This window comes from Lissotriton vulgaris, chromosome 10 (genome assembly GCF_964263255.1).
Source record: "Lissotriton vulgaris chromosome 10, aLisVul1.2, whole genome shotgun sequence".
Lineage (NCBI taxonomy): Eukaryota > Metazoa > Chordata > Amphibia > Caudata > Salamandridae > Lissotriton > Lissotriton vulgaris.
In genome coordinates, this window is record NC_141698.1 from 506,609,787 (window position 1) to 506,629,781 (window position 19,995).

Here is a 19,995-nt window from a genome sequence, read left to right on the forward strand (position 1 = left end):
TATAGCTGAGGGAAGTGAAAGTTCCCTGTATGTGCAAGCCCAATACAAAGCTAAAAATTCTGATACAAGACTGGAAATAAAGAGACGATACACAGATAAGCACAAAATGTGTGCACTGTCAGGCAATATATTGAAAAGTTAATCGGTAGAACTGTAAAGCTGGCAGTGGAGAACACATCATTGAAGTATACATTATACAATGTCCATTTCCTAAACCTACATGAGGGAGCCATTAAGGGGTCTTTGGGGAAATTGGAAGAATGTTTCTGCCGGCATTGTTTATTGAGCCTAATGCCCTTACAGGTTTTAGGTGAACCGAGATTAACTGACTTAAATTCAAAGACAAACTATGGGATCCATTCGAAGTACAGTCATGTTGAAACCACAGAAGGACATGTTTGAGGCCGGCCGCCAATCTAAAGCAAGAATACAAATAATTAATGCTTAACGAAATAAAATATCCACGTACCTCAATAATTGTTCCAGACTCAATAGCAAAGTAAAACGCTTGAAGGTGTGAAAGAAAAGTTCAAAGAAAAGTGTGCCTAATACATTGTGAGCCCTGCCAAATTACCAATGACTCATAAAGGAAACAGTTTTAAGGACCTGAAATAACATTTAATGCAGGTCGAATGGAGCTCATCAGTGAGATTAGATGGGGATGGAGATACAGTGGCAACACAGGTCAGGTGAGCATCAGTGTACAATGTAACTGCATACGAATAGCATATCATATATACATTTAAAGTACGTCATAGGGTAGGTTCTGGGGAAGGTGGGTGGAGATCTACTTTATGGCCATTAGGCCTTAACTGTAGCGATGGATGTGACGGCTGCCCTTACTGTTCAAGAATACTTCTCCAGCCAGAGGGTTCTTATTTAGATAGAACTTTATTTTTGCAATAAAGGATGAAAAGGTGCAGAAATGTGGGTTTCTGAGGGTCTTTTTGCTGACTGTTGAGCCTCCATAAATAAACCACTGACAATTGTTTCTTTGAATGAGAAACACAGGTTTAGGAGGAGAGCAGAAATGCTGTTTCTTCAAGACATTTAAGTGCTACTGCTCTATGGGTTGTTAACATACGATAGGACAACTGACCCTGCTATGTTAGGATTATCTTTATATTCAGTGGTATCCTGTTATTTCACGGTTTTTGATTTATAGAGGAATGCTGTGCTTCAGTGAAGTAGAGTTGGAATAATAAGATGGCAGATTCAAGCTTTAGCATTTGAAGCAGGTGTTGGAAACAAACTCTGAGGTTTTTTTTCCCACAGTCAGGGCATAGACGATTTTCAAGAATTTCTTCAAGGAATCTTTAAGGTTGGCTTAAGAAGAGTGTACATCTTTACTTTGAGAAGTGGGGAAGGTCCTAGCAGGGAATTGCTTATAGATGTGAATAAAGTAGAAAATTAGAGAGGTTGAAATCTGAATGATTCTTTCACAAGAAAGAAATTATACAGTGGGATGGTTCAAGCAGGTGAGATGTGACCTGTCAACAGCACTTAAGAATCCAAATTCACGAAAGGAGTTCAATAGTGCCTTGATTTTCAGAGCTGGCTTGGTCTACAAATGATCAAACCCAGCTACGATCTTTGGGGCAGATGGGACGGACGTTGCTTAGATCTGTCAATTAATTAAAATGCCAGTGTGAAAGCCAAGGTCTCTAAAGTCACGAGGGGGCTATGCAGTAGGCAAACTTGAGCTCTATCATGTTTTATGGGGATCTCTCAGTTAAGTGAACATAGAGACTAGATGGAAGGCGATTTCTATGATGTACACAGCAGCAGTGGTTAGGAAGAGATATATATATATATATATATATATATATATATACATACATATACACACATTATGTAATAGCATACCAGGACGAAGCAGCAATATAATGAATCTCTAGTGAACGCCTTCTGTGGTATTGCAGTTTTAGAAGTGGATTTAGAAGAAATTTGAACACTTTTTTTTTAATAGGGGGAGATGAAGACCTGTCAAAAAATAATTGTGACCTTTAAAAATGCATAAACATACAGTACTTTGACTGGTCTATCAATTCAGCTCTTATGAATCTGGAGAACAATGTAATACAACATTCAAACCAAAGTCCAACAGTAAATAAATGCGAATGTTTTTGATACCTATATTGTTTTATTGATTCCACAAACTATTGGGCACTAAGCTGAAAAATACATTTAAAATAAAAGTAAACAGAGTTGAACTAGTCAAGAGAAAAATATATAATTCACAGAATAAGTCACACATGAAAAAACATATTTCTAGAACACCAAATATCTCATTATGAAATCAAACCTATTTTGTTAAAACAAACCCCCCCAAAAAACGACCTTAAACATATTTGCCAAATTGTTTTCCTATCCAGTATGCATTCAGTGCCAGAACATTAAGCCAGTGGGCTTATAAAAAACTTGTATGAACGTTTCAATATTATTTAGGATGAGAGAATAAAACAGACTGTCTCTCTAGATTAAGAACTGGGGGTACGAATAAGGCGGTGGGAAGATGTGATGGAAGAATTATTTGAAAATTATTCTTTAACCAGCCTACAGCAAGTTGCTATCAAACCCATCAGACAAACATTGCAAATTACATAGGAACCAAATCATCATGGGCAGTTTTCGAGTGAAGTGGTGTAATGCGAGTAGACAAAACAATTAAATAGACAACATATTTTTGGATAGGACCCTACATTTATAAAACACAGATACTAGGCACTAGGGGAAACACCATGTGATCATTAGTTAAGGATAAGCAATTATCCTTATTAAGGTAGTTGAAGTAATGCAAACATATGACACCTGCTGTCAATGCATGCACTAATCAGATGAGAACGCTTCTGCAAGACTCATAACACTTTACTTTCAATAAATCTCTGCGACCGAGATTCCCATTGATGTACTCCACAGACAGATCTCGAGTAGAGATATGTACAGTGCATTTTATACATAATCTGAAACAGCACTGCTACATAATGTGAAAGTTATTGATATATATTCTCTCATCTGGTGTGTCTAAGAAGCAGTAATTTAGAGAGGTGGTGCATACTGCCAACTTAAACATCAACATATGGCTTTGCATCAGGTCTTCAAGCTTTATAGTATTGTCTCAAGGGAAGCTTAAATAATGCAAACCTTTTAAGCATATAGTACTTGCTTAAACTGGTTAACAGATAACAAAACAAGCAAAAACCAGCTTTGGTTTGTGACCACACATTAAGAATGTGACAGAGGTAGGACAAACTGGGGTACTTAAAGGAAAGGCTTTCAAGGTTGTTCTGAACTAAGTTCTGAACTAAGTACTGAAAATTACTCGGACTGGGGATGGAGAATAAAACAATACATTATTTTATGTAGTACCTACATACATACTATGAACCTAAAGCGCTGTTCCAAAAGGTAATACATCAATACTGTAACAAGAATACAACAATACTGTCAATTAAACATGACACTTATTTTGCCTGACCTGGTGGACATTTAGTTACAGATAAAAGTGCTGGGAAATGACACTAAGAAAGGGTTTACTCAAATGAGCGAGATGTTTCTTTAGAAACAAAATTAGTATTCTTGCTTAGGAAATCAAAACAGTTTCAACCCAATATATACAAAGTGTTTATATAGCGGTAAGGAACACAACAGAGTTGTTCTTTACTGCTCTGCACGTATAAAAAACTCTAGCGCGTTTCAAAACATTTCTTAAAGTACATCTGGAAAAGTATCAGAACTCAATATGAGTGGAACTTACTACTGTACAAGTACAGATAAATTCATAGCTGTTAAATTGTTTAGGCTATGTGTGACCTGGTGTTTTTGCAACAGTGCTATTATGAGACATTTCCAACGGCAGTAATGTTGTCTGTATGTCAGAAAATGGCCCGTAACGTTCATAAATATCCTTTGCTCGTAGCGTAAAATAATACCTGCTCCCTCCTACAAAATGTGATAAAGTGCAAGCCATTGGTAGAGGTAACGCCTTTATCTCGCCTATTTTTTTCCACTTCCACTCTGATCTGTTGCATTTTAAATCCTCCTGCTGCACATACAAGCAATAGCTATGAGCAGGACAGCATCTAAGATCAACCTCTGCACAATTCCACGACAAAGCAATGCCTCTAGGATTTTGCACTTGAGTAAGTTTTAGGTCTATCTTCTGAGGAGGAAGGCTGTCTTTCACTCCACCTCGGAGTTCCGGCTGAGTTAGCGTTGGCTGGAAGTACTTTTCCATTGCCTAAAACATAAAAATATATGTTACTTTTCAGTTACTCATTCAATTATATTCCTATAAAATGAACATTCCCCACAAGTAAAATGTGTTGCTTCTCTCAACTAAGGCCCATCTAATTTCTATAATGCGAGTTTTTCACATTTTGTTTTTGCACCACAAAAAACAGAGATGGCTATCTCCAAAGTATAACGAATACACGGTAAAGAAAACATGAAAACCCACTAGAGGGGCCACAGGGCAGACAGAGGCCACTCGGCCACAAACATGGTGGTTGCAGTTGTTTGCCATTGGTGTCCTATCATACCTCCTCCAATGGCTCATGAAACTAGGTCAAGGTCACTCTTTCCACCCATAACTCGGGTAACGTGGAATTGCGGGACAAGAGCTCAAAACTCAACAGTCAACCAACAGAGACAATAACCGTGTCAAGCCCATTGGTTATCTTTAGTTAAAAAGAAAGTACTTCTGAGTATTTCTGTGGAAGCAGTGCTGGTGGAGCATCTTGCAGCAGTGAGACCAGTTCCTGTGCACAAGCATACAAGTCACATGAAAGTTCAAAATATTTTTCGCGGAAAGAGCGAAGCAAGTACTGTTTCTAGACGTTCTAGATTTACACACACTCCCGGGAACGCGTTCTGCATCTGGAGGCATCTGGTGCAGAACACATTCCTGAGAGTGCGTGTAAATTGAGGCGTACTTGCTTCAGACTTTGTCGACGGCCTAATTTCGGCCAACTATGGCTTTTGGTCTTTGGAGTGCTTACCGTGCATTTACGCTCACTATTATCACTAATTTGGATATGATATTGGATGCCCTGAACTGAAGAATCACAGCAGTTCGCTCACTTTTACATAGACTTTGGGAGTAATTAATTGGATCTTTTTTTGACCTACCGGATCAGAATTACCACCTGTATTTAGGTCTAAGATACCATTCACTGCATAACAGCCCTGAAGAAGTCAAGGGTTAAGCCCAATAGACGAAACACGTGTTGGTTAGACTTTGGGTATCTTTTGATTAAAGAAAAGAGAACACTAAAAGAAACAGTACTTGCTTCGATCTTTCCGCCAAAAATATTTTGAACTTTCATGTGACTTGTATGCCTGTGCACAGGAACTGGTCTCAGTAAAGGGCCGACCTTTTGGTCTCATAACGCAGGGTTTTGGCGTTTTCCCCTCACCTGCAGCACCGCTAATACTGATCCACTTGGGTTTGTTTACCACACGTTAATTGGCGAGCACCATAGTATTTCCTGTGTTAAATTATCCCCCATTTGGCTAGCAAAGCTTCTTGAGGTACTTTTGACACTGGGGGGGATCAGGACCAGCCTTTCAGGCACGTCATGCGGCTGGATGAGACAATGTCGCATCTTACTTTAATGTCTTGTGCATTTCGCAACAGGATCAGCTCATGGCGACTGCGAGACCCTACACGACACGGGACTCCCGACTTTGCTCCTACTGGCAGTGAGTTTCTTCTGGGTGTTCCTCATGCTAGGAACAGGCTTGGCTTCTCACCTTGGATAGTCTCTCCCCTTTTGCAGGGCCAAACACTCTACTTCTTCTTTCAGCAGACAGGTAGGCCTCTAGGGACTAGGCTGACTTTCAGCTCCATCAGTAATAAGTGTAAACTTCAGATCATGCCCTTTCACCTGCGGTCAGGCTGACAATAACCTACTCACACAGCAGCCCTTAGAGTACTTTACCATGCACCACTTCCTTTGTCAAGTAGATCTTGTGTTCCAAATGTATACTCAATTTCCAGACAGGGGCTGCCGAATCCACTGTATAAGGCTTTGGGACCCGGCTGGGTTGGCGGACTCAAATGTCATTTTCTGGCAGCTTCTTAGAAACAGCCTACGTGCAAAGTGATGGCTCTTAAAGCAGTTTACTATGATGCTGGATCCATGAATCCAAAACAAGGGCAAAATTAATAGCGAGATTTCTGCACCTGGCTGTTGCAAGCATTCCTGAAGCAGTAAACCAGAGACTGACAAAAAGCAGAAAACCCTGTCCAGAAGCTTCCTCACTTTTAGAAATAAACTAGGGCTCAACCACTGCCATCAACATATGGAAGTTCTCAGCAGGAGATTTCTGACAAGGATCTCATTGAATTTCTAAGAGTAGCCCTGCCTCCATCCTTCCTCTACGTAATGCCTGGGTCCCCATCCTCCCACAATACTGCAGTCAATACATTTGAATCAGAAGAGACAGGAAAGAGCAGGATCGTAGCTGCAACTGACCATCCCAAAAGCCCCGGTCGGCTGGGTCTAAAGAACACCCTACCGATAAAAACAAAAACATACTAAGGCAGTAGACCTCCCTCCTCTCCCGGGATACAGTTGCAGAACCACGTAGGTCGCCCTCCGGTCCACGTGATTAGGGGTGCCGCAGCGCACGAGGGTGCAGAGTGTTTGTTGCTTGTGAGCCCAAACGGAGAAGTACGGGGATTAGCGACACCTTCCCCCACGTACTGTCACTGCGAGGAAGCTGTGTTCTACGGACATAGGACTCGAACTACCAGGAGTCCCTCTGGCCGTCCACACCTGTAGCGGGGCTGGAGCACCGCCCCTCCTGCCGCCTTGAAATCACCTCGCCGCACCCGCTTTGCGGGTGCCGCAGCGCAGGAGGGTGCAGAGTGTTTGTTGCTTGTGAGCCCAAACAGAGAAGTACGGGGATTAGTGACACCTTCCCCCACGGACTGTCACTGCGAGGAAGCTGTGTTCTACGGACATAGGACTCCAACAACCAGGAGTCCCTCTGGCCGTCCACACCTGTAGCGGGGCTGGAGCACCGCCCCTCCTGACGCTATTTAAAGATCCATAATCTCCGCTGCGCGGGAGTGCGCCGGGAGAAGCCCGGGACAAGGCGGGACCGTCTGTGGCCGTCCGGGGCCGGTCGTGGCTGGGCTGGGCCACCCCCCTTAAGTTTGGACATTTTCAGGCTTTCTGTCTGTTTTCTTTGCTGTTAGTTTAATCTGCTCGTCCAGCTGTTGGGTGCACTTATCTGCTAGTGTTCTTTCCTATGCCAATGACAACTCGTTCTGGGAAGTCCGGGGGGGGGGGTGGGGGGGTGGGGTGGTTATATAAGCGGCACGATGGACCAGTTTATCACTCGAGCATTTTCAGTCATCGAGAAAGAGATTGCCATTACGAAACGCCGCCTCTCTCTCGAGCCGCTTAACCACAAACGCTCTTCCATTGGGCCCCTGGCTCTAGCAATTTCCCCGATACATACAGCTGAGCTCTCTGATTCAGGTTCTCCCAGTGCTGACCAACTTAGATCTGGTGCCATTAGGGCAAGCCTGGATAGACTTGATGCCCTTGAACTCCGAAGGGCCCCGGCCACCCAACCTGAACGGGTGCCGATTGAGCCCCCAGAAACTCTTGTTCCCGTGAGTATTTCTATCCACTCTGAGAGTCCCCCTGTCCAACCAGATGTAGCGCCCATTAATATAGTCAGAGCAGCGCCCCTTAAGAGGAAAAGAACTATAAGTCTCCGTAGGGGTAACCTCCTAAAACCGCCTAAGAAGCTCAAGGCAATTGCTCTAGGGGTTGTGCGAAATCTTCAGGGTTGGGGGTCGGGACGAGGCAGACTCAGTCAGAGTTACAAGGGATCCCATTCTCTGATGGTCAGTTGTCATGTACTCCATCTGAGCAGGAGAATGCCAATGTACAGCCTACTTCCTTAGCCAGCACCTCACTTGAATTCCCCTCAAATTGAGAAATTAATGAAATCCCTGATACTCCCGGTAATCGAAAGAGTGAAGGTCTTGTCGGAGAGGCTAGATAGATTTGAGCAAGCCACTCTCGACAATTTCTTTTCACTCAAGTCCTTAATAAAACTACATTCCAAAAACCTGGAGGATGACTTTAGAATTAATGTAAGTCAACAGGGATGCTAGGGTAGCAAGGTATATCTGCAACTATCATTCTAGCCAGGTTAGTTTGGGAATTAGCACCCAGGACCTCAGCTATTTCCACTCCTATCCAGTAAACCATCATCTTGTTAGCCCACCAATCTGGAGAGAATGGGAGAGAGGGCATTATCATCATGATTTCCACCCCACATGGCTGTTCTTGCTGAATTCAGGCCTAGGCATCAACAGGCCAGGGTGGGATTGTTGACTTGACGCCCACCACCTACAAGAGATGTTACCTGCTGCAACCATTACATCTGTGAGTTGTAGGGTGTTTGAGCAGGGGGTATTAAATAACCATCTGTATCCTCTGAGTCCACTCCCTCTCCTTACCTTTGCCCTATGAAAAAGTCTGCACCTGTCTGTTCTCCACCTGGAGACTATTGCATGCTAGCTGAGATGGAGGGCTCACCTCTGGAAACTGGTTCTGGTACTAACATATCCCGTCAGCAGCCTCCAGTAGAGCTAGACTTCGCACACAGTAATATGAAGATTGTTAGCTGGAACATAGCGGGTATCTCCAGAAACCTTGATCTCCCAGACTGGAACATCTTTGAGTCCTTTGGGATATGTATTTTCCAAGAGACCTGGTGCCTGGAGCCCTGCTATAAGGTTGGATATTCCACTTACTTTGTTCCTGCAGTCTCCCCCACTGCGGGGAGGGGTAGCCCCTCAGGAGGCCTTCTTATTTGGGTCAGCATTTCCCTGGGGTGTCAAATTAAGTTCAGAGAAACCAAGTCTCCTGACCTAATGAGATTATCAGTTAGGGGGCCTAAGAGAGGGCCTACACTGGAGATATTTAACATCTATGCTAGAGGCACATAAGGGGGCCTTCCTTCTCCAATTCTATCTGGGCTCGAAGACGATCTTAGTCAGTGCTCTCACGATATGCATGTTATGGTTGCCGGGGACTTTAACTGCACCTTTGAGCCCCTTGCGACAGATGACTTTTTGGGTACCTCAGAGGAGGATGCCAAGAGGGGTATTCCTTCCCTAACAATAGCGCCTATAAAGAGGTGGTCCCAACGGGTAATCCAGCTTAATGCTCTCACCATGCAATATGGGCTTAGGGCGGCGAATGGTAGATCAATTTCAGAGCCTTGTGGAGCACATACGTTCAACAGGGTAGACCATTCGTCAAGAATCGATTACATTCTCCTAGATTTTAAACTTTGGCCCCATATGTGGGATATGGAAGTGCTACCCACTATGGATAGCGACCATAGCCCTCTATCTCTGATCCTGACCCCTTTGTGGTCGGCATCAAAAGGCCTGCAGTAGACACAATCATGTTAGTTGTCAACCGAGTTCATAAAAGTTTTTAATGAAGGCAAAGTCACTTTTGAGGTTCTATTCTCATTAAAGTAGATATATTTTCGGATATTTAGTTATCTTGTATCAGAAGAGTCTATTTGACTAACCTTTAATTACGTTGCGTTACCCACGTTATTTGGGGTTGGGATGAGAATGCCCCTGCAAGCTGTAAAGTTAGTTCCACTGACTAGAGTGCCCGGCTGCAAGTATCTAGTATCCTCGTTTCTTGGTCTCGCCTACGCAGCGCACATGCGCTGCACAGGATTGAGACCTAATGCCATCGGCACAGCTTTGGGGGCAAAAACGTGCACGCGTTACATTGCTTGTAATAGCAAGGCACACACGTCTGGCGATTTCCTTGCGGGAGCGCGCAGCGCCATATGGTGGCGCCATATGGTCGCCTTGCTGCATGCTCCCTCAAGGGAATCACGCAGGCCCCCTCCCTTCCTGCCGTGCGAGGCGCGCGCTTGTTCTTATTGCGGATCCAAGTTATTAGCGTTTCTCGTTGTTGTAATGAGTATGATTTCTGAGGTTTCCCTTGTCTTCACTGCATGATTCTGCTTGCGAGAAAGTGTCACGTGTAGTCGTTGAAATGTCCCCATAATACTTAAATTATGAAAATGTCAAACATAAGCGATCTTGGCAGCTATACTCTTATTCAGCACATTAGTACTGCAGTTGTTCGTGCTCTGCATCCGAGGGCATGGAAAAGGAGTAAGACACATACTCATATGTGTGCACCTAACACTGTGTGGGATCACAGGTGAGGAATCTGCAGTCGCTCCAGAAGCCTGAGCTTCTCATATGCCCACAAGATGTGTGTTGCCTCCACTTTCTTTGCACTGCCCTTCCAGCATCTATTTGACGTAGTTTTATCCATTGCATGTGAGTAAGTGAGTGGGTGTAAGATGTCTCCTATACAGGATTTTGATGCAAGACTCCAAGCTTTGAGCACATGAAATACCTTTTTTTCGGCCCTCATTATTATATTCCATTGGTCCTCTGTGACATTTGCGCCCTTTTCTTCCTCCCACTTAGCTTAGTACTGCTTGCTTTTTGTACCCTTTTCCTCAAGCAATTTATAGTTCCTGTAAATTAGATACATTTTTGTCAAACTTTTTGAGAAGGATTTTTCCACAGTGTGTTAAAGTTTGTGTAACAGAGCCGGTTTTATGTCTGGCTTAAGGACCCAGTGGTGACCCTGAAAATCTCTAGAACATTCTTGTTCTTGGAACCCAGCTCACGTGTGATGAAGAAAGTATCCATGTCTTTCCAGCTCTGCTTTAGACCACTCCAATAAACATTGGAGGTGCGCAGCTTTATAAAACCACAGTGTATTTGGTAGATTTTACTCTTTGAAGTTAAGGGGTACCCAACTCAATCTCTTTCCTTTTTGTAATTAGTTCTTTTAATTTATCATTATGATTAAAAGAAGCTTTTTTAATTGGTTTTGTTTTCTCACGTTTATTTCTGGTTTGGATTTCGGAGTAAACACGTCAATGAGGGAGTTCCCTGCTCTTCGCTGTTTGTTTTTTAGTTTCCCTCACGTGGTTTGTATTTTTTTTCTAGCGACATAGCGACAGGCCTATACCCCACCCGCCCTAGCTCACAGACTACTTAATGCACAAGTTACTTACCTTCGGTAACGATATATCTGTAAGAAACAGTAGTTAGTATTAGATTCCTTACCTTAGAATATCCCCAAGCGTCAGACTGGATCTGGAAACTTTTGCGTAGCAGTACCCTTGTGCGTCGGTAGGCGTCGTCTGCGGCTCCGTATCCGTCGTCGCCGGGATGACGTCGCCGGAGTACTTAGACGCCGCCCTCGCGCGCCGATGTCAGTTCTTCTACACAGCTTTTCCGCGCCAGAAACACAGAGCCATGATAAAAACCAACACTGGTGCCAAGAAACTAGGGCCATGAAAGGGGTGAGCCTTAACCCTAGCTATCGGTTCGCAGAACGGGGAGGATGGGTGGAGCGGTAAGGAATCGAATACTAACTACTGTTTTACAGATATATCGTTACCGGCATCTGAGAGAAACAGATTAGTATTAGATTCCTTACCTTAGAATAGATACCCCATCAATACCAACCCCGGTGGTGGGTCTGCGAACCAATGATCACACCAGAAAGTCCTGGAGAACGGAACGGCCGAAAAAGCCATCTCTCCGGACTTGGCTTTCCAGGCAGTAGTGCCTTGCGTACTTGTTCAGCGAGGCTCACGTAGCTGACTGACAGATGTCCTGCAAGGGGACTCCCCGACCCAGGGCAGTAGTAACCGCCGTGGCCCGAATGGAATGGGCACGTAGCCCCACAGGAGGCTCCTTTCTAGCCAGAGAGTAACAAGCCTTGATGCACAAGATGACCCATCGAGAAATGGTCCGCCTGTTCATCGCTAGACCCTTCTTAGCGCCCACGTTACCAACAAAGAGTTGGTCATCCACCCGGAACTGGCGTGTGCGATCCAGATAGAATGAGAGGGCACGTTTTGGGTCCAGACTGTGGAGCCTCTCTTCCTCTTTCAAGGGAGGCGGAAAGAAGGTGGGCAAGGTGATGGACTGCCTGATGTTGAAGGCTGTGACTACCTTGGGCAGGAAAGAGGGTCGCGTCCGCAACACAACTTTGTCCGGATGGACAGAAAGGAAAGGAGGTTGAGAAGAAAGGGCCTGTATCTCATTCACTCTCTAGGCAGAGGTGATGGCAACCAGGAATGCAGTCTTTAGAATAAGGAGACTAAGAGGGCAGTTATGAAGTGGCTCGAAGGGAGCGCACATAAGATAAGTCAGAACAAGGTTCAAGTCCCACTGAGGCATCACAAAAGGAACAGGAGGGAACATATGACTGATGCCCTTCAAAAACCGATTTACAACTGGGGACTTGAACAAAGAGGGCTGATCAGGGAGCCTTAAGAAGGCAGAAATGGCAGAGAAGCCCTTCAGAGTGCCCAGAGCAGAGCCCTGCTGGGCAAGAGAAAGAAGAAAGAGGAGAACCTCTGAAAGAGGGGCAGAAAGGGGATCCAAAGCCTTTGCTGTGCACCATGCCACAAATTTGTTCCACCTGCAGGCGTATACCGATTTTGTTGAGGGACGCCTGGCTGCCAGAATCACAATACAGACTTCAGGAGGCAAGTCAAATGGCCTTAACTGCCGTCGCTCAATCTCCACGCATATAAGTGGAGACTGGACAGGTTCGGGTGGAGGACCGTACTCCTGCTGCTGCGACAGAATGTCCTCCTGAAGAGGCAGACAAATCGGGGGATCGACAGACCTGCCGAGTAGCTCGGTATACCAGTATCTTCGTGCCCAGTCCGGAGCCACAAGGATCACTTGGGCCCGGTCGCGCCTGATCTTCAGCACTCTGGACAGAAGTGGTATAGGCAGAAAGGCGTACAACAGACCGCAGCTCCACTCGCGACAAAAAGCGTCTCCGATCGAGTACCGCCTTGGAAATTCCAACGCGCAGAACTGATGACATCTCGTATTCTCTTCTGTGGCGAATAGATCTAACCAAGGCTCTCCCCACTGCTGAAAGAGGCCTTGCGCCACGTCCGACTTCAGATGCCATTCGTGATCCATCATGCACCGACGGCTGAGTTTGTCCGCCCTGGCGTTCAGAGAACCTGCCAGGTGTTGAACCACCAGGGTCACGCCCTGATGTCCCAGCCACTGCCAGAGGCGCAGAGCCTCCTGGCATAGGGTCCACGACCCCACCCTGCCCTGTTTGTTGCAGTACCACATGGCGGTGGTGTTGTCTGTGAACACCTGCACTACACTCCCCCGGACAGAGGGGAGGAATGCCTTCAGTGCAAGCCGGATCACCTGCAGCTCCAGAAGGTTCATGTGGAGCCGGGACTCCGCCGGATACCAGAGGCCTCTGATCTCCGCCTCTCCCATGTGGCCCCCCCAGCCCTGGAGGGACGCGTCCGTCAAAACTACGTGCTCCGGTTGGGGTAGGGAGAGGGATCTGCTGCGGACCCAATCGCGGTCCGTGAGCCACCCCTGTAACTGTCTTGCAGTGCCCTCCGAGATCAAGACCTGGTCGGACAAGTTGCCCTGATGCTGGGCTCGCTGAAACTTCAGGTCCCACTGCAGAGCCCGCATCCGCCACCTGGCGTGATGCACCAGAAGGATGCAGGAGGCCATCGGCCCCAGAAGACACAGCGTCAACCTGACCGAGATTCGGGAGAACGGCTGAAAGATCGGAATCAGACCCTGAATATCCCGAACCCGATGTTCGGGAGGATAAACCTGAAACTGCGCCGAGTCTAGAACTTCTCCGATGAAGAGGAGCTTCTGAGAGGGACAGAGGTGTGACTTTGGCACATTGATGGAGAACCCCAGCAGGTGGAGGTCGGCCGTAGTCTGGAGGTGGGTGACGACTACCTGGGGCGAGCCCGCCTTCAACAACCAGTCGTCGAGGTAGGGGAAGACTGAAACCCCTAACCTGCGCAGATGAGCTGCGACCACCGCCATCACTTTCGTGAACACCCGTGGGGCGCTGGTAAGGCCGAAGGGGAGAACGGTAAACTGAAAATGCTTGTGGCCTACCGTGAACCGCAGGTAGCGCCGGTGGGCCGGCAGGACGGGGATGTGAAAATAAGCGTCCTGCAAGTCCAACGCTACCATCCAGTCTCCTGGGTCCAAGGCAGCTAAGACCTGAGCCAGTGTCAGCATCTTGAACTTCTCATTCCGGAGGAAGCCGTTGACGTTCCGCAGGTCCAAGATGGGGCGTAGGCCCCCTTTGCCCTTCTTGGGAACCAGAAAGTAGTACAGTAGCAACCACACCCTACTTCTGGCCAAGGAACGCGCTAGACGGCCCCCTTGGCCAAGAGGGCCGTAACTTCCTCTCGCAGAAGATTCAAGTGATCCCCCGACAAGCTGTGGTACTGCGGAGGCATGGCTGGAGGGGTCGAAGGGGAGGGAGTAGCCCCTTCAGACTATCTGCAGCACCCACCTGTCCGACGTGACAGTGCGCCAGTGGAGGAGGTGATGGCGAGCCCTGCCCCCCACTGGCATCACGTGGGCCTGAAAGCTCAGACTAGGAGGCGGATGCTGCGGGGGTGGATGTGGACTGGCCGCGCTGTTGTCCCCGGGCACCACCACGGCGGTTACCACGTCCGCCACCATGCTGGATGTTAGTCTGCGGCCCATGGGTGGCAGGACGTGAGGGGGCGCCCCTTCCTTGGCCACAAAAGGATCGAAAGGCAGCAGTTTGTTGGTGCGGGCCGACAGGCCCAAGGACTTGGCCGTAGCCCTGGAGTCCTTAAAGCGCTCAAGCGCAACGCCCATCAAACGGCATGTCCATAAGGGTGTTTTGGACATCAGCCGAAAAGTTGGCAGATCTCAGACAGGTGTGGCGACGAATCGCTGCCGTCGTTGCCATCGCCCTGCCTAGCGAGTCCTTTGTATCCAGTCCACACCGGATGGAATACCGTGCCGCATCTCGACCCTCCGCATGGGATTGGGCGAGTTTAGTCCCGGACATTGTGGCAGCACGTCCACAACCGTGTCCCAGAGAGAGTGGGAATAACGGCCCAAGAGGCACGCGGTGTTAGCTGACCGTAACCCCAAACTCAGTGAGGAGAACATCTTCTTACCATACTGTTTGTACCTCTTGGATTCCCGATCGGGGGAGCCGTCGGGAATGCGGTCTGGGAGTTAGAGGCCTGTATGACCAGGCTCTCGGGAGTGCGGTGTATGGACAGGAAGCAAGGGTCGCCCGGAGCCGGGCGGTGGCATCTGGCCACGTTCCTATCTACAGGGGAACCTGTAGCTGGCCTGGACCAAGTGCCCAGAAGAACGTCAGACCAGGCTTCATTAAACAGCAACAGAGGCTCCGAAGAGCTTGCTTGTGGTTTAAGGACCTGAGTGAGGAGGTTAGTCCTCACGGCCGCGACGGGGAGTTCAAGGGATAAGGCCTTGGCCGCCCACGCCAACACCACACTATAGGCAGCCCCCTTCTCCGTAGCCACGGTAGGAGGGGAAACAAAACCAGTGCCTGGCGTAGTGTCTAAACCACTGGCATCCCCCGGCTCACCTGCCCAGTCTTGATAAGACTGGCACTCACGTGCCAGAGGGTCCTCAGACCCCTCCCAATCCGCCTCGCCACCCATCACCTGGTACTCAAGGTCGAATGATGGGGCCCGGATCATAGAAGAAAAATTCTTCTCGCGACATCGAATGCGACGTCGGAACCGGGTCGAGGTGGGAACCGGGGACAACGTTGTCTGGGGACAGCGTAGGGGGCGACACCCTAAGGGCCGGCGCCAGCGGGGTTGTAAGGTCAACTGGCGACGACCCGGATCCGGAACCGGATCCAGCGGGGCCCTGCGGCGTCGGGACCGAAGTCGCCGACGGCGCCGGGGTCGAAGCACCTGACCCGCTTGGGCTCCCAGTCGAAGCCGCGGGGCCCGAAGGCGCCGCGGAACCAGACGGAGGAGTGAGCGACCTCATGGCCGTGAGGAAGGCATCAATCTCCGGCATCGCGTTCTGCCCGGGGACCGGCGGGTATGGAGCAGGCCACGAGGGCGGGGTCGCCCGAGCGTCGGGGGGGGGAGTCAGAAGAGCGATGTCGCTTCTATGACTTCTTGTGCCTCTTACCTGAGGACTTGAAGCCCGAGGAGTGGTGTCGACTCTCCGAGCTGTGATGACTTCGGCCCCGGGACCGGTCCCTCGACATCCTTCCGGACCGGAACCTCGAACGGCGCGGGCTGACTGCCGGAGTTCGAGGCGCTTGCGGGACCGCTCCCGCATAGCCTTCGACATCTAGGCCCGGCATTCGGGGCACGACTTGTCATCGTGTTCGGGCCCCAGGCAATGTAGACACCGGCGATGGGGGTCAGTAACCGACATCAGTCGGCTGCAGTGGACGCAGGGCTTGAACCCGGCCATCCCTACCGGCACCGTCGGAGTCCTTCGAAGAAAGATCTAAAATGATCGAAATAGTTTAGTCAAAAATTGACTAAGGGTACCACTTTTTACGGATCGGCGCTTGCTGGCGCGGAAAAAAGAAGAACTGACAGCGAGGGCGGCGTCTAAGTACTCCGGCGACGTCATCCTGGCGCCAACGACGGACGCGAAGCCGCAGACGATGCCTACCGACGCGCAAGGGTACTGCTACGCAAAAGTTTCCGGATCCAGTCTGAGGCCTGGGGATATTCTAAGGTAAGGAATCTAATACTAACCTGTTTCTTTTAGGTCCGGTGGACGGCGCAGACCTCCCCGCCTGTGAACGGATGATTCATTCTGGCTGCTATCTAGTGCAGCTGTTTACTGCTAACACGGAATTCTTTTTAAAAGCATTTTCTCTTCTTGTAGTTATGGGGTGGTTTGCCCGACCACTGTATCTATTTCAGTTTTATCACGATTACGTTCCAATTGGTTCTGAGTTTCGAGGAGTCTCTGTCCATGACTAGCACAGCTGGGGCCCAGTTAGTCATATTAGTTGCCCTTCCACAGTTTGCATTTATTTTTGTGAACATAGCTTCAGGGCACACCCGCCCTATATCACGGGACACACCAAACCCTACTGGTGACAACTACTGTTTCTCTGCAGCTGATAAATATGTACAGAGTGTTCTAATTGCAAGCCTGTAAGGGCAAGGGAGATCTAGCTTGCACCAATAGATTCCTTACTTAATTTAGGAATAGAAAATGAATAGTTTAATGTTATCGTCCTCATTTTGATATCTGTCATCAAATGGACAGTGCACCATAAACAGTGATTCTGCCCCCGTTTTGTGTTCCGAGCAAATATTCCATAATTCATTGCGCCGATTGCATTCCATAGCAAACTCACTCATATTTGGTATAGCAAGACTCCAGGCATTCATGGCAACGTTCTTTGGTTAGCGTTCCGGGATTTATGTTTTTTCCTTTGAGAAATGCAACACTTATAAGGCCCCAAAGGTGAGACCTATTGGCTATGCCAATGCTTGTTCATTTTGGCCCAGCCTATTTTTATCCCAGTGCGAGCTCGAAGGCCTCTGCCTCCTTTGCTATGTGAAATGGCCTGGCCTTGAAGGGGCACGTAAGGTGTGCTCTCAATGGTTAGACAGGAGGGGAAGTCTGGGAATACATTTTCTGTTGTTAAGAGGGTGAAAGGTCCTTTAGCTGAGGCAGACTTGTTTCTCTTCCAATCACTGCTTATTGCGGCTGCTGATAGCCAGTTACAAAATGCCCTCACCTCTTCATCTTTAGTCCTCTGCTGTGCATGCTTCACTTTGGATACAACCCTGTTGTGAGGAGAATTACTCCACGGAAAGTCTGGAAGGCTGCCTGGAGAAGAACACATGAAACAAGAACTGTTGCACATCAGTTCTGAAAGGGATGACAGAATATACACATCCCTGGTATGCTTAATCTGTATCAAAGTAGGAGTTGCTATCCGTCTTACTGTTCCAGTTCCAAGCTCTTTTTGACCATGGAAGGGGTTGCTCCACAGAGGAATGTTGTGCAACAAGAGATGTTGTCTGCTGGACAGACAGTGTATGAGACTGAATGGGACATGATCTGGAGTCTGACCTGGAAGGAATATGAAGAGTGTTCGCCCTGTCCTGAAGTGCCTGAAAGCGGTCCTTCCTCAGAAAAGGGAAGAAGGGCGCCAACCCCACAGGAGTTGTGGACTACCATGTGAGCAAGAAGCTGCTGATACTAAAGTTATGGGTGCGCCCAGGAGAGACTTGTAAGGAGTTACTGGTGCCCAGTGTCCTGAAGTGTGCTGGAAGAGGCAGAACTGCAGCACTGCTGCAGTGTCCCTGAGCAAACCGCCAATGTGATCGTGAACATTGTTCCACTAGAGTTGGACCAGCCCTGCCACATGAGAAGTCCCAATGGTGGCCCGCAACTTCTAACCACATGCCTGGCTGAGGGGCTGAGACAGCTGTAGCGGGCATTGGGCATTCCCGGGTAGGCTGAAATGGTGGGGGGCGTTTTCGTTACTGGGGGATGGTTTTGCAGCGGTGCTGCTATATCGGCCCCCAGTACCAAAAACAGCAAGAGGCTAGTCTGTCAACATTGCCACGGCTGCTTTGGGTTCCCATCATCGAGGGCTGCCAGCAATGACAGAACCTTCCAAAGGCCAGTCCTTGCGTAGCGGCCCACGACTGCTACATTGAAGACTGAAGCCAGAGTGCTGCTGCACTCACAGCCAATGTACGGTTCTCCTTGCAGATGGAGAAGCGGCCAGACACATGCTGTGGGATCGATCAGGCCTGGAGAGGCCTAAATACATCACATTGCTAAGACTAACATTGGGACTAGAAACTATAAAACTTAAGACACAAATTCTGAACACCAGATGTGTAGCACTGCATCTGTGCTCGATACTTGAAGCACTATCCTGATACAGAGTTAGGGGGTTAGGTAGGGGGAAAAGAGGGATCATATAACCTTAGTACAGTGGCTCTGCATTAGTGGATTAGTGCCTGCATATTGTAGGGTGCAGTATCTCGGTTTTGAGCGAATTAAAGTACTTTCTTCTCTAAAAATCACAAGCACAGGATTGAGAAATCAGATATTGTGCTCAGGAGTCAACAAGGTTGTCAGGGCAAGATTGGTTCGTCGTAATCCTTAGGGAAAAATTCCAATTAGACAATGGTTCATTTTGCAAGGGGTAGATCATCTACACATACTGACTGATACTATCTGAAGCGGCATTACGCCCGAAACTATGAAGCGGCATTACGCCCGAAACTAAGAGAATTATCAGGAACCTAAATCGTCCAAGAACAACTCTTCAAATTAATAACTTTTAAAACGCCCTGAGGAAGACAAAAGCCAAAGGCCGGATGGCCTGGTAAAGAGCTGTTCTTCCACTCGCTCTCACGGATAGAGTGACAACACTAATGATAAACACCTTACAAAATGAACCATTGTCTAATTGGAATTTTTTCCTAAGGAGTACGAGAAACCAATATTGCCCTGACAACCTTGTTTATATCAGGGGGTTAGGGGTTTCCCCCTGTCAAGGGCAAGTATCAGAACGAGAATGTTTTGCTCAATATATACGACCAGTAAGGGATCAGGACCTTTTAACCCATTATCTCACAAAATTGCGCTCATGGGTGTCTTGAATTCTGAGCTTGACCACCTTCTTGAGAAACCTGTGACTGCTTGAAAGTACTACCCGTAAGAAACAAGTGCAGCGGGAGGTTGTACTTAGCCCTGTCTGCAGTTCAAGTCTATGTTCTGCTCTATGGCCCCTGAAAGGAGTCCGATATCTGGTAGTTGTTGCTATTTCCCTTCAAGTGTGTCTGCACAAAATATTTTTGCCTCCGGGTGCTCCAAGTTATAACCAGTTTTGTTTAATCAATTTTATTAATTTATCGTTTTTATTTTCCTAAATTACAAAGTTGGTGTGGTGGCCTGTGAAACTTGAACTGAGTTTACCACAAGGTGCTTCTATGCTGAAAATTCCTGTTGAAGAAACGGTGTACTTTTTGGGTTTGTTTTAAATATTCAAAGCCTCACAGTAGCTACCTGAAAAGGCCATGGTTCAATGGATGGATGCTGAATCAGTAAGAATA

General features: G+C 47.7%; 1 protein-coding gene across 1 annotated transcript in view; it reads right to left on the reverse strand.

Moving 5' to 3' along the window:
- Window positions 1-2,123: 2,123 nt before the first annotated feature.
- The window catches only part of ATF7IP2 (activating transcription factor 7 interacting protein 2), a 280,782-nt gene continuing 262,910 nt past the window's right edge, over window positions 2,124-19,995 (reverse strand). Inside the window, exon 11 of the mRNA XM_086941363.1 lies at window positions 2,124-4,240. Coding sequence (XP_086797489.1) covers window positions 3,803-4,240 — 438 coding nt within the window. The 3' untranslated portion in view covers window positions 2,124-3,802. The remainder of the gene's footprint in view (window positions 4,241-19,995) is intronic.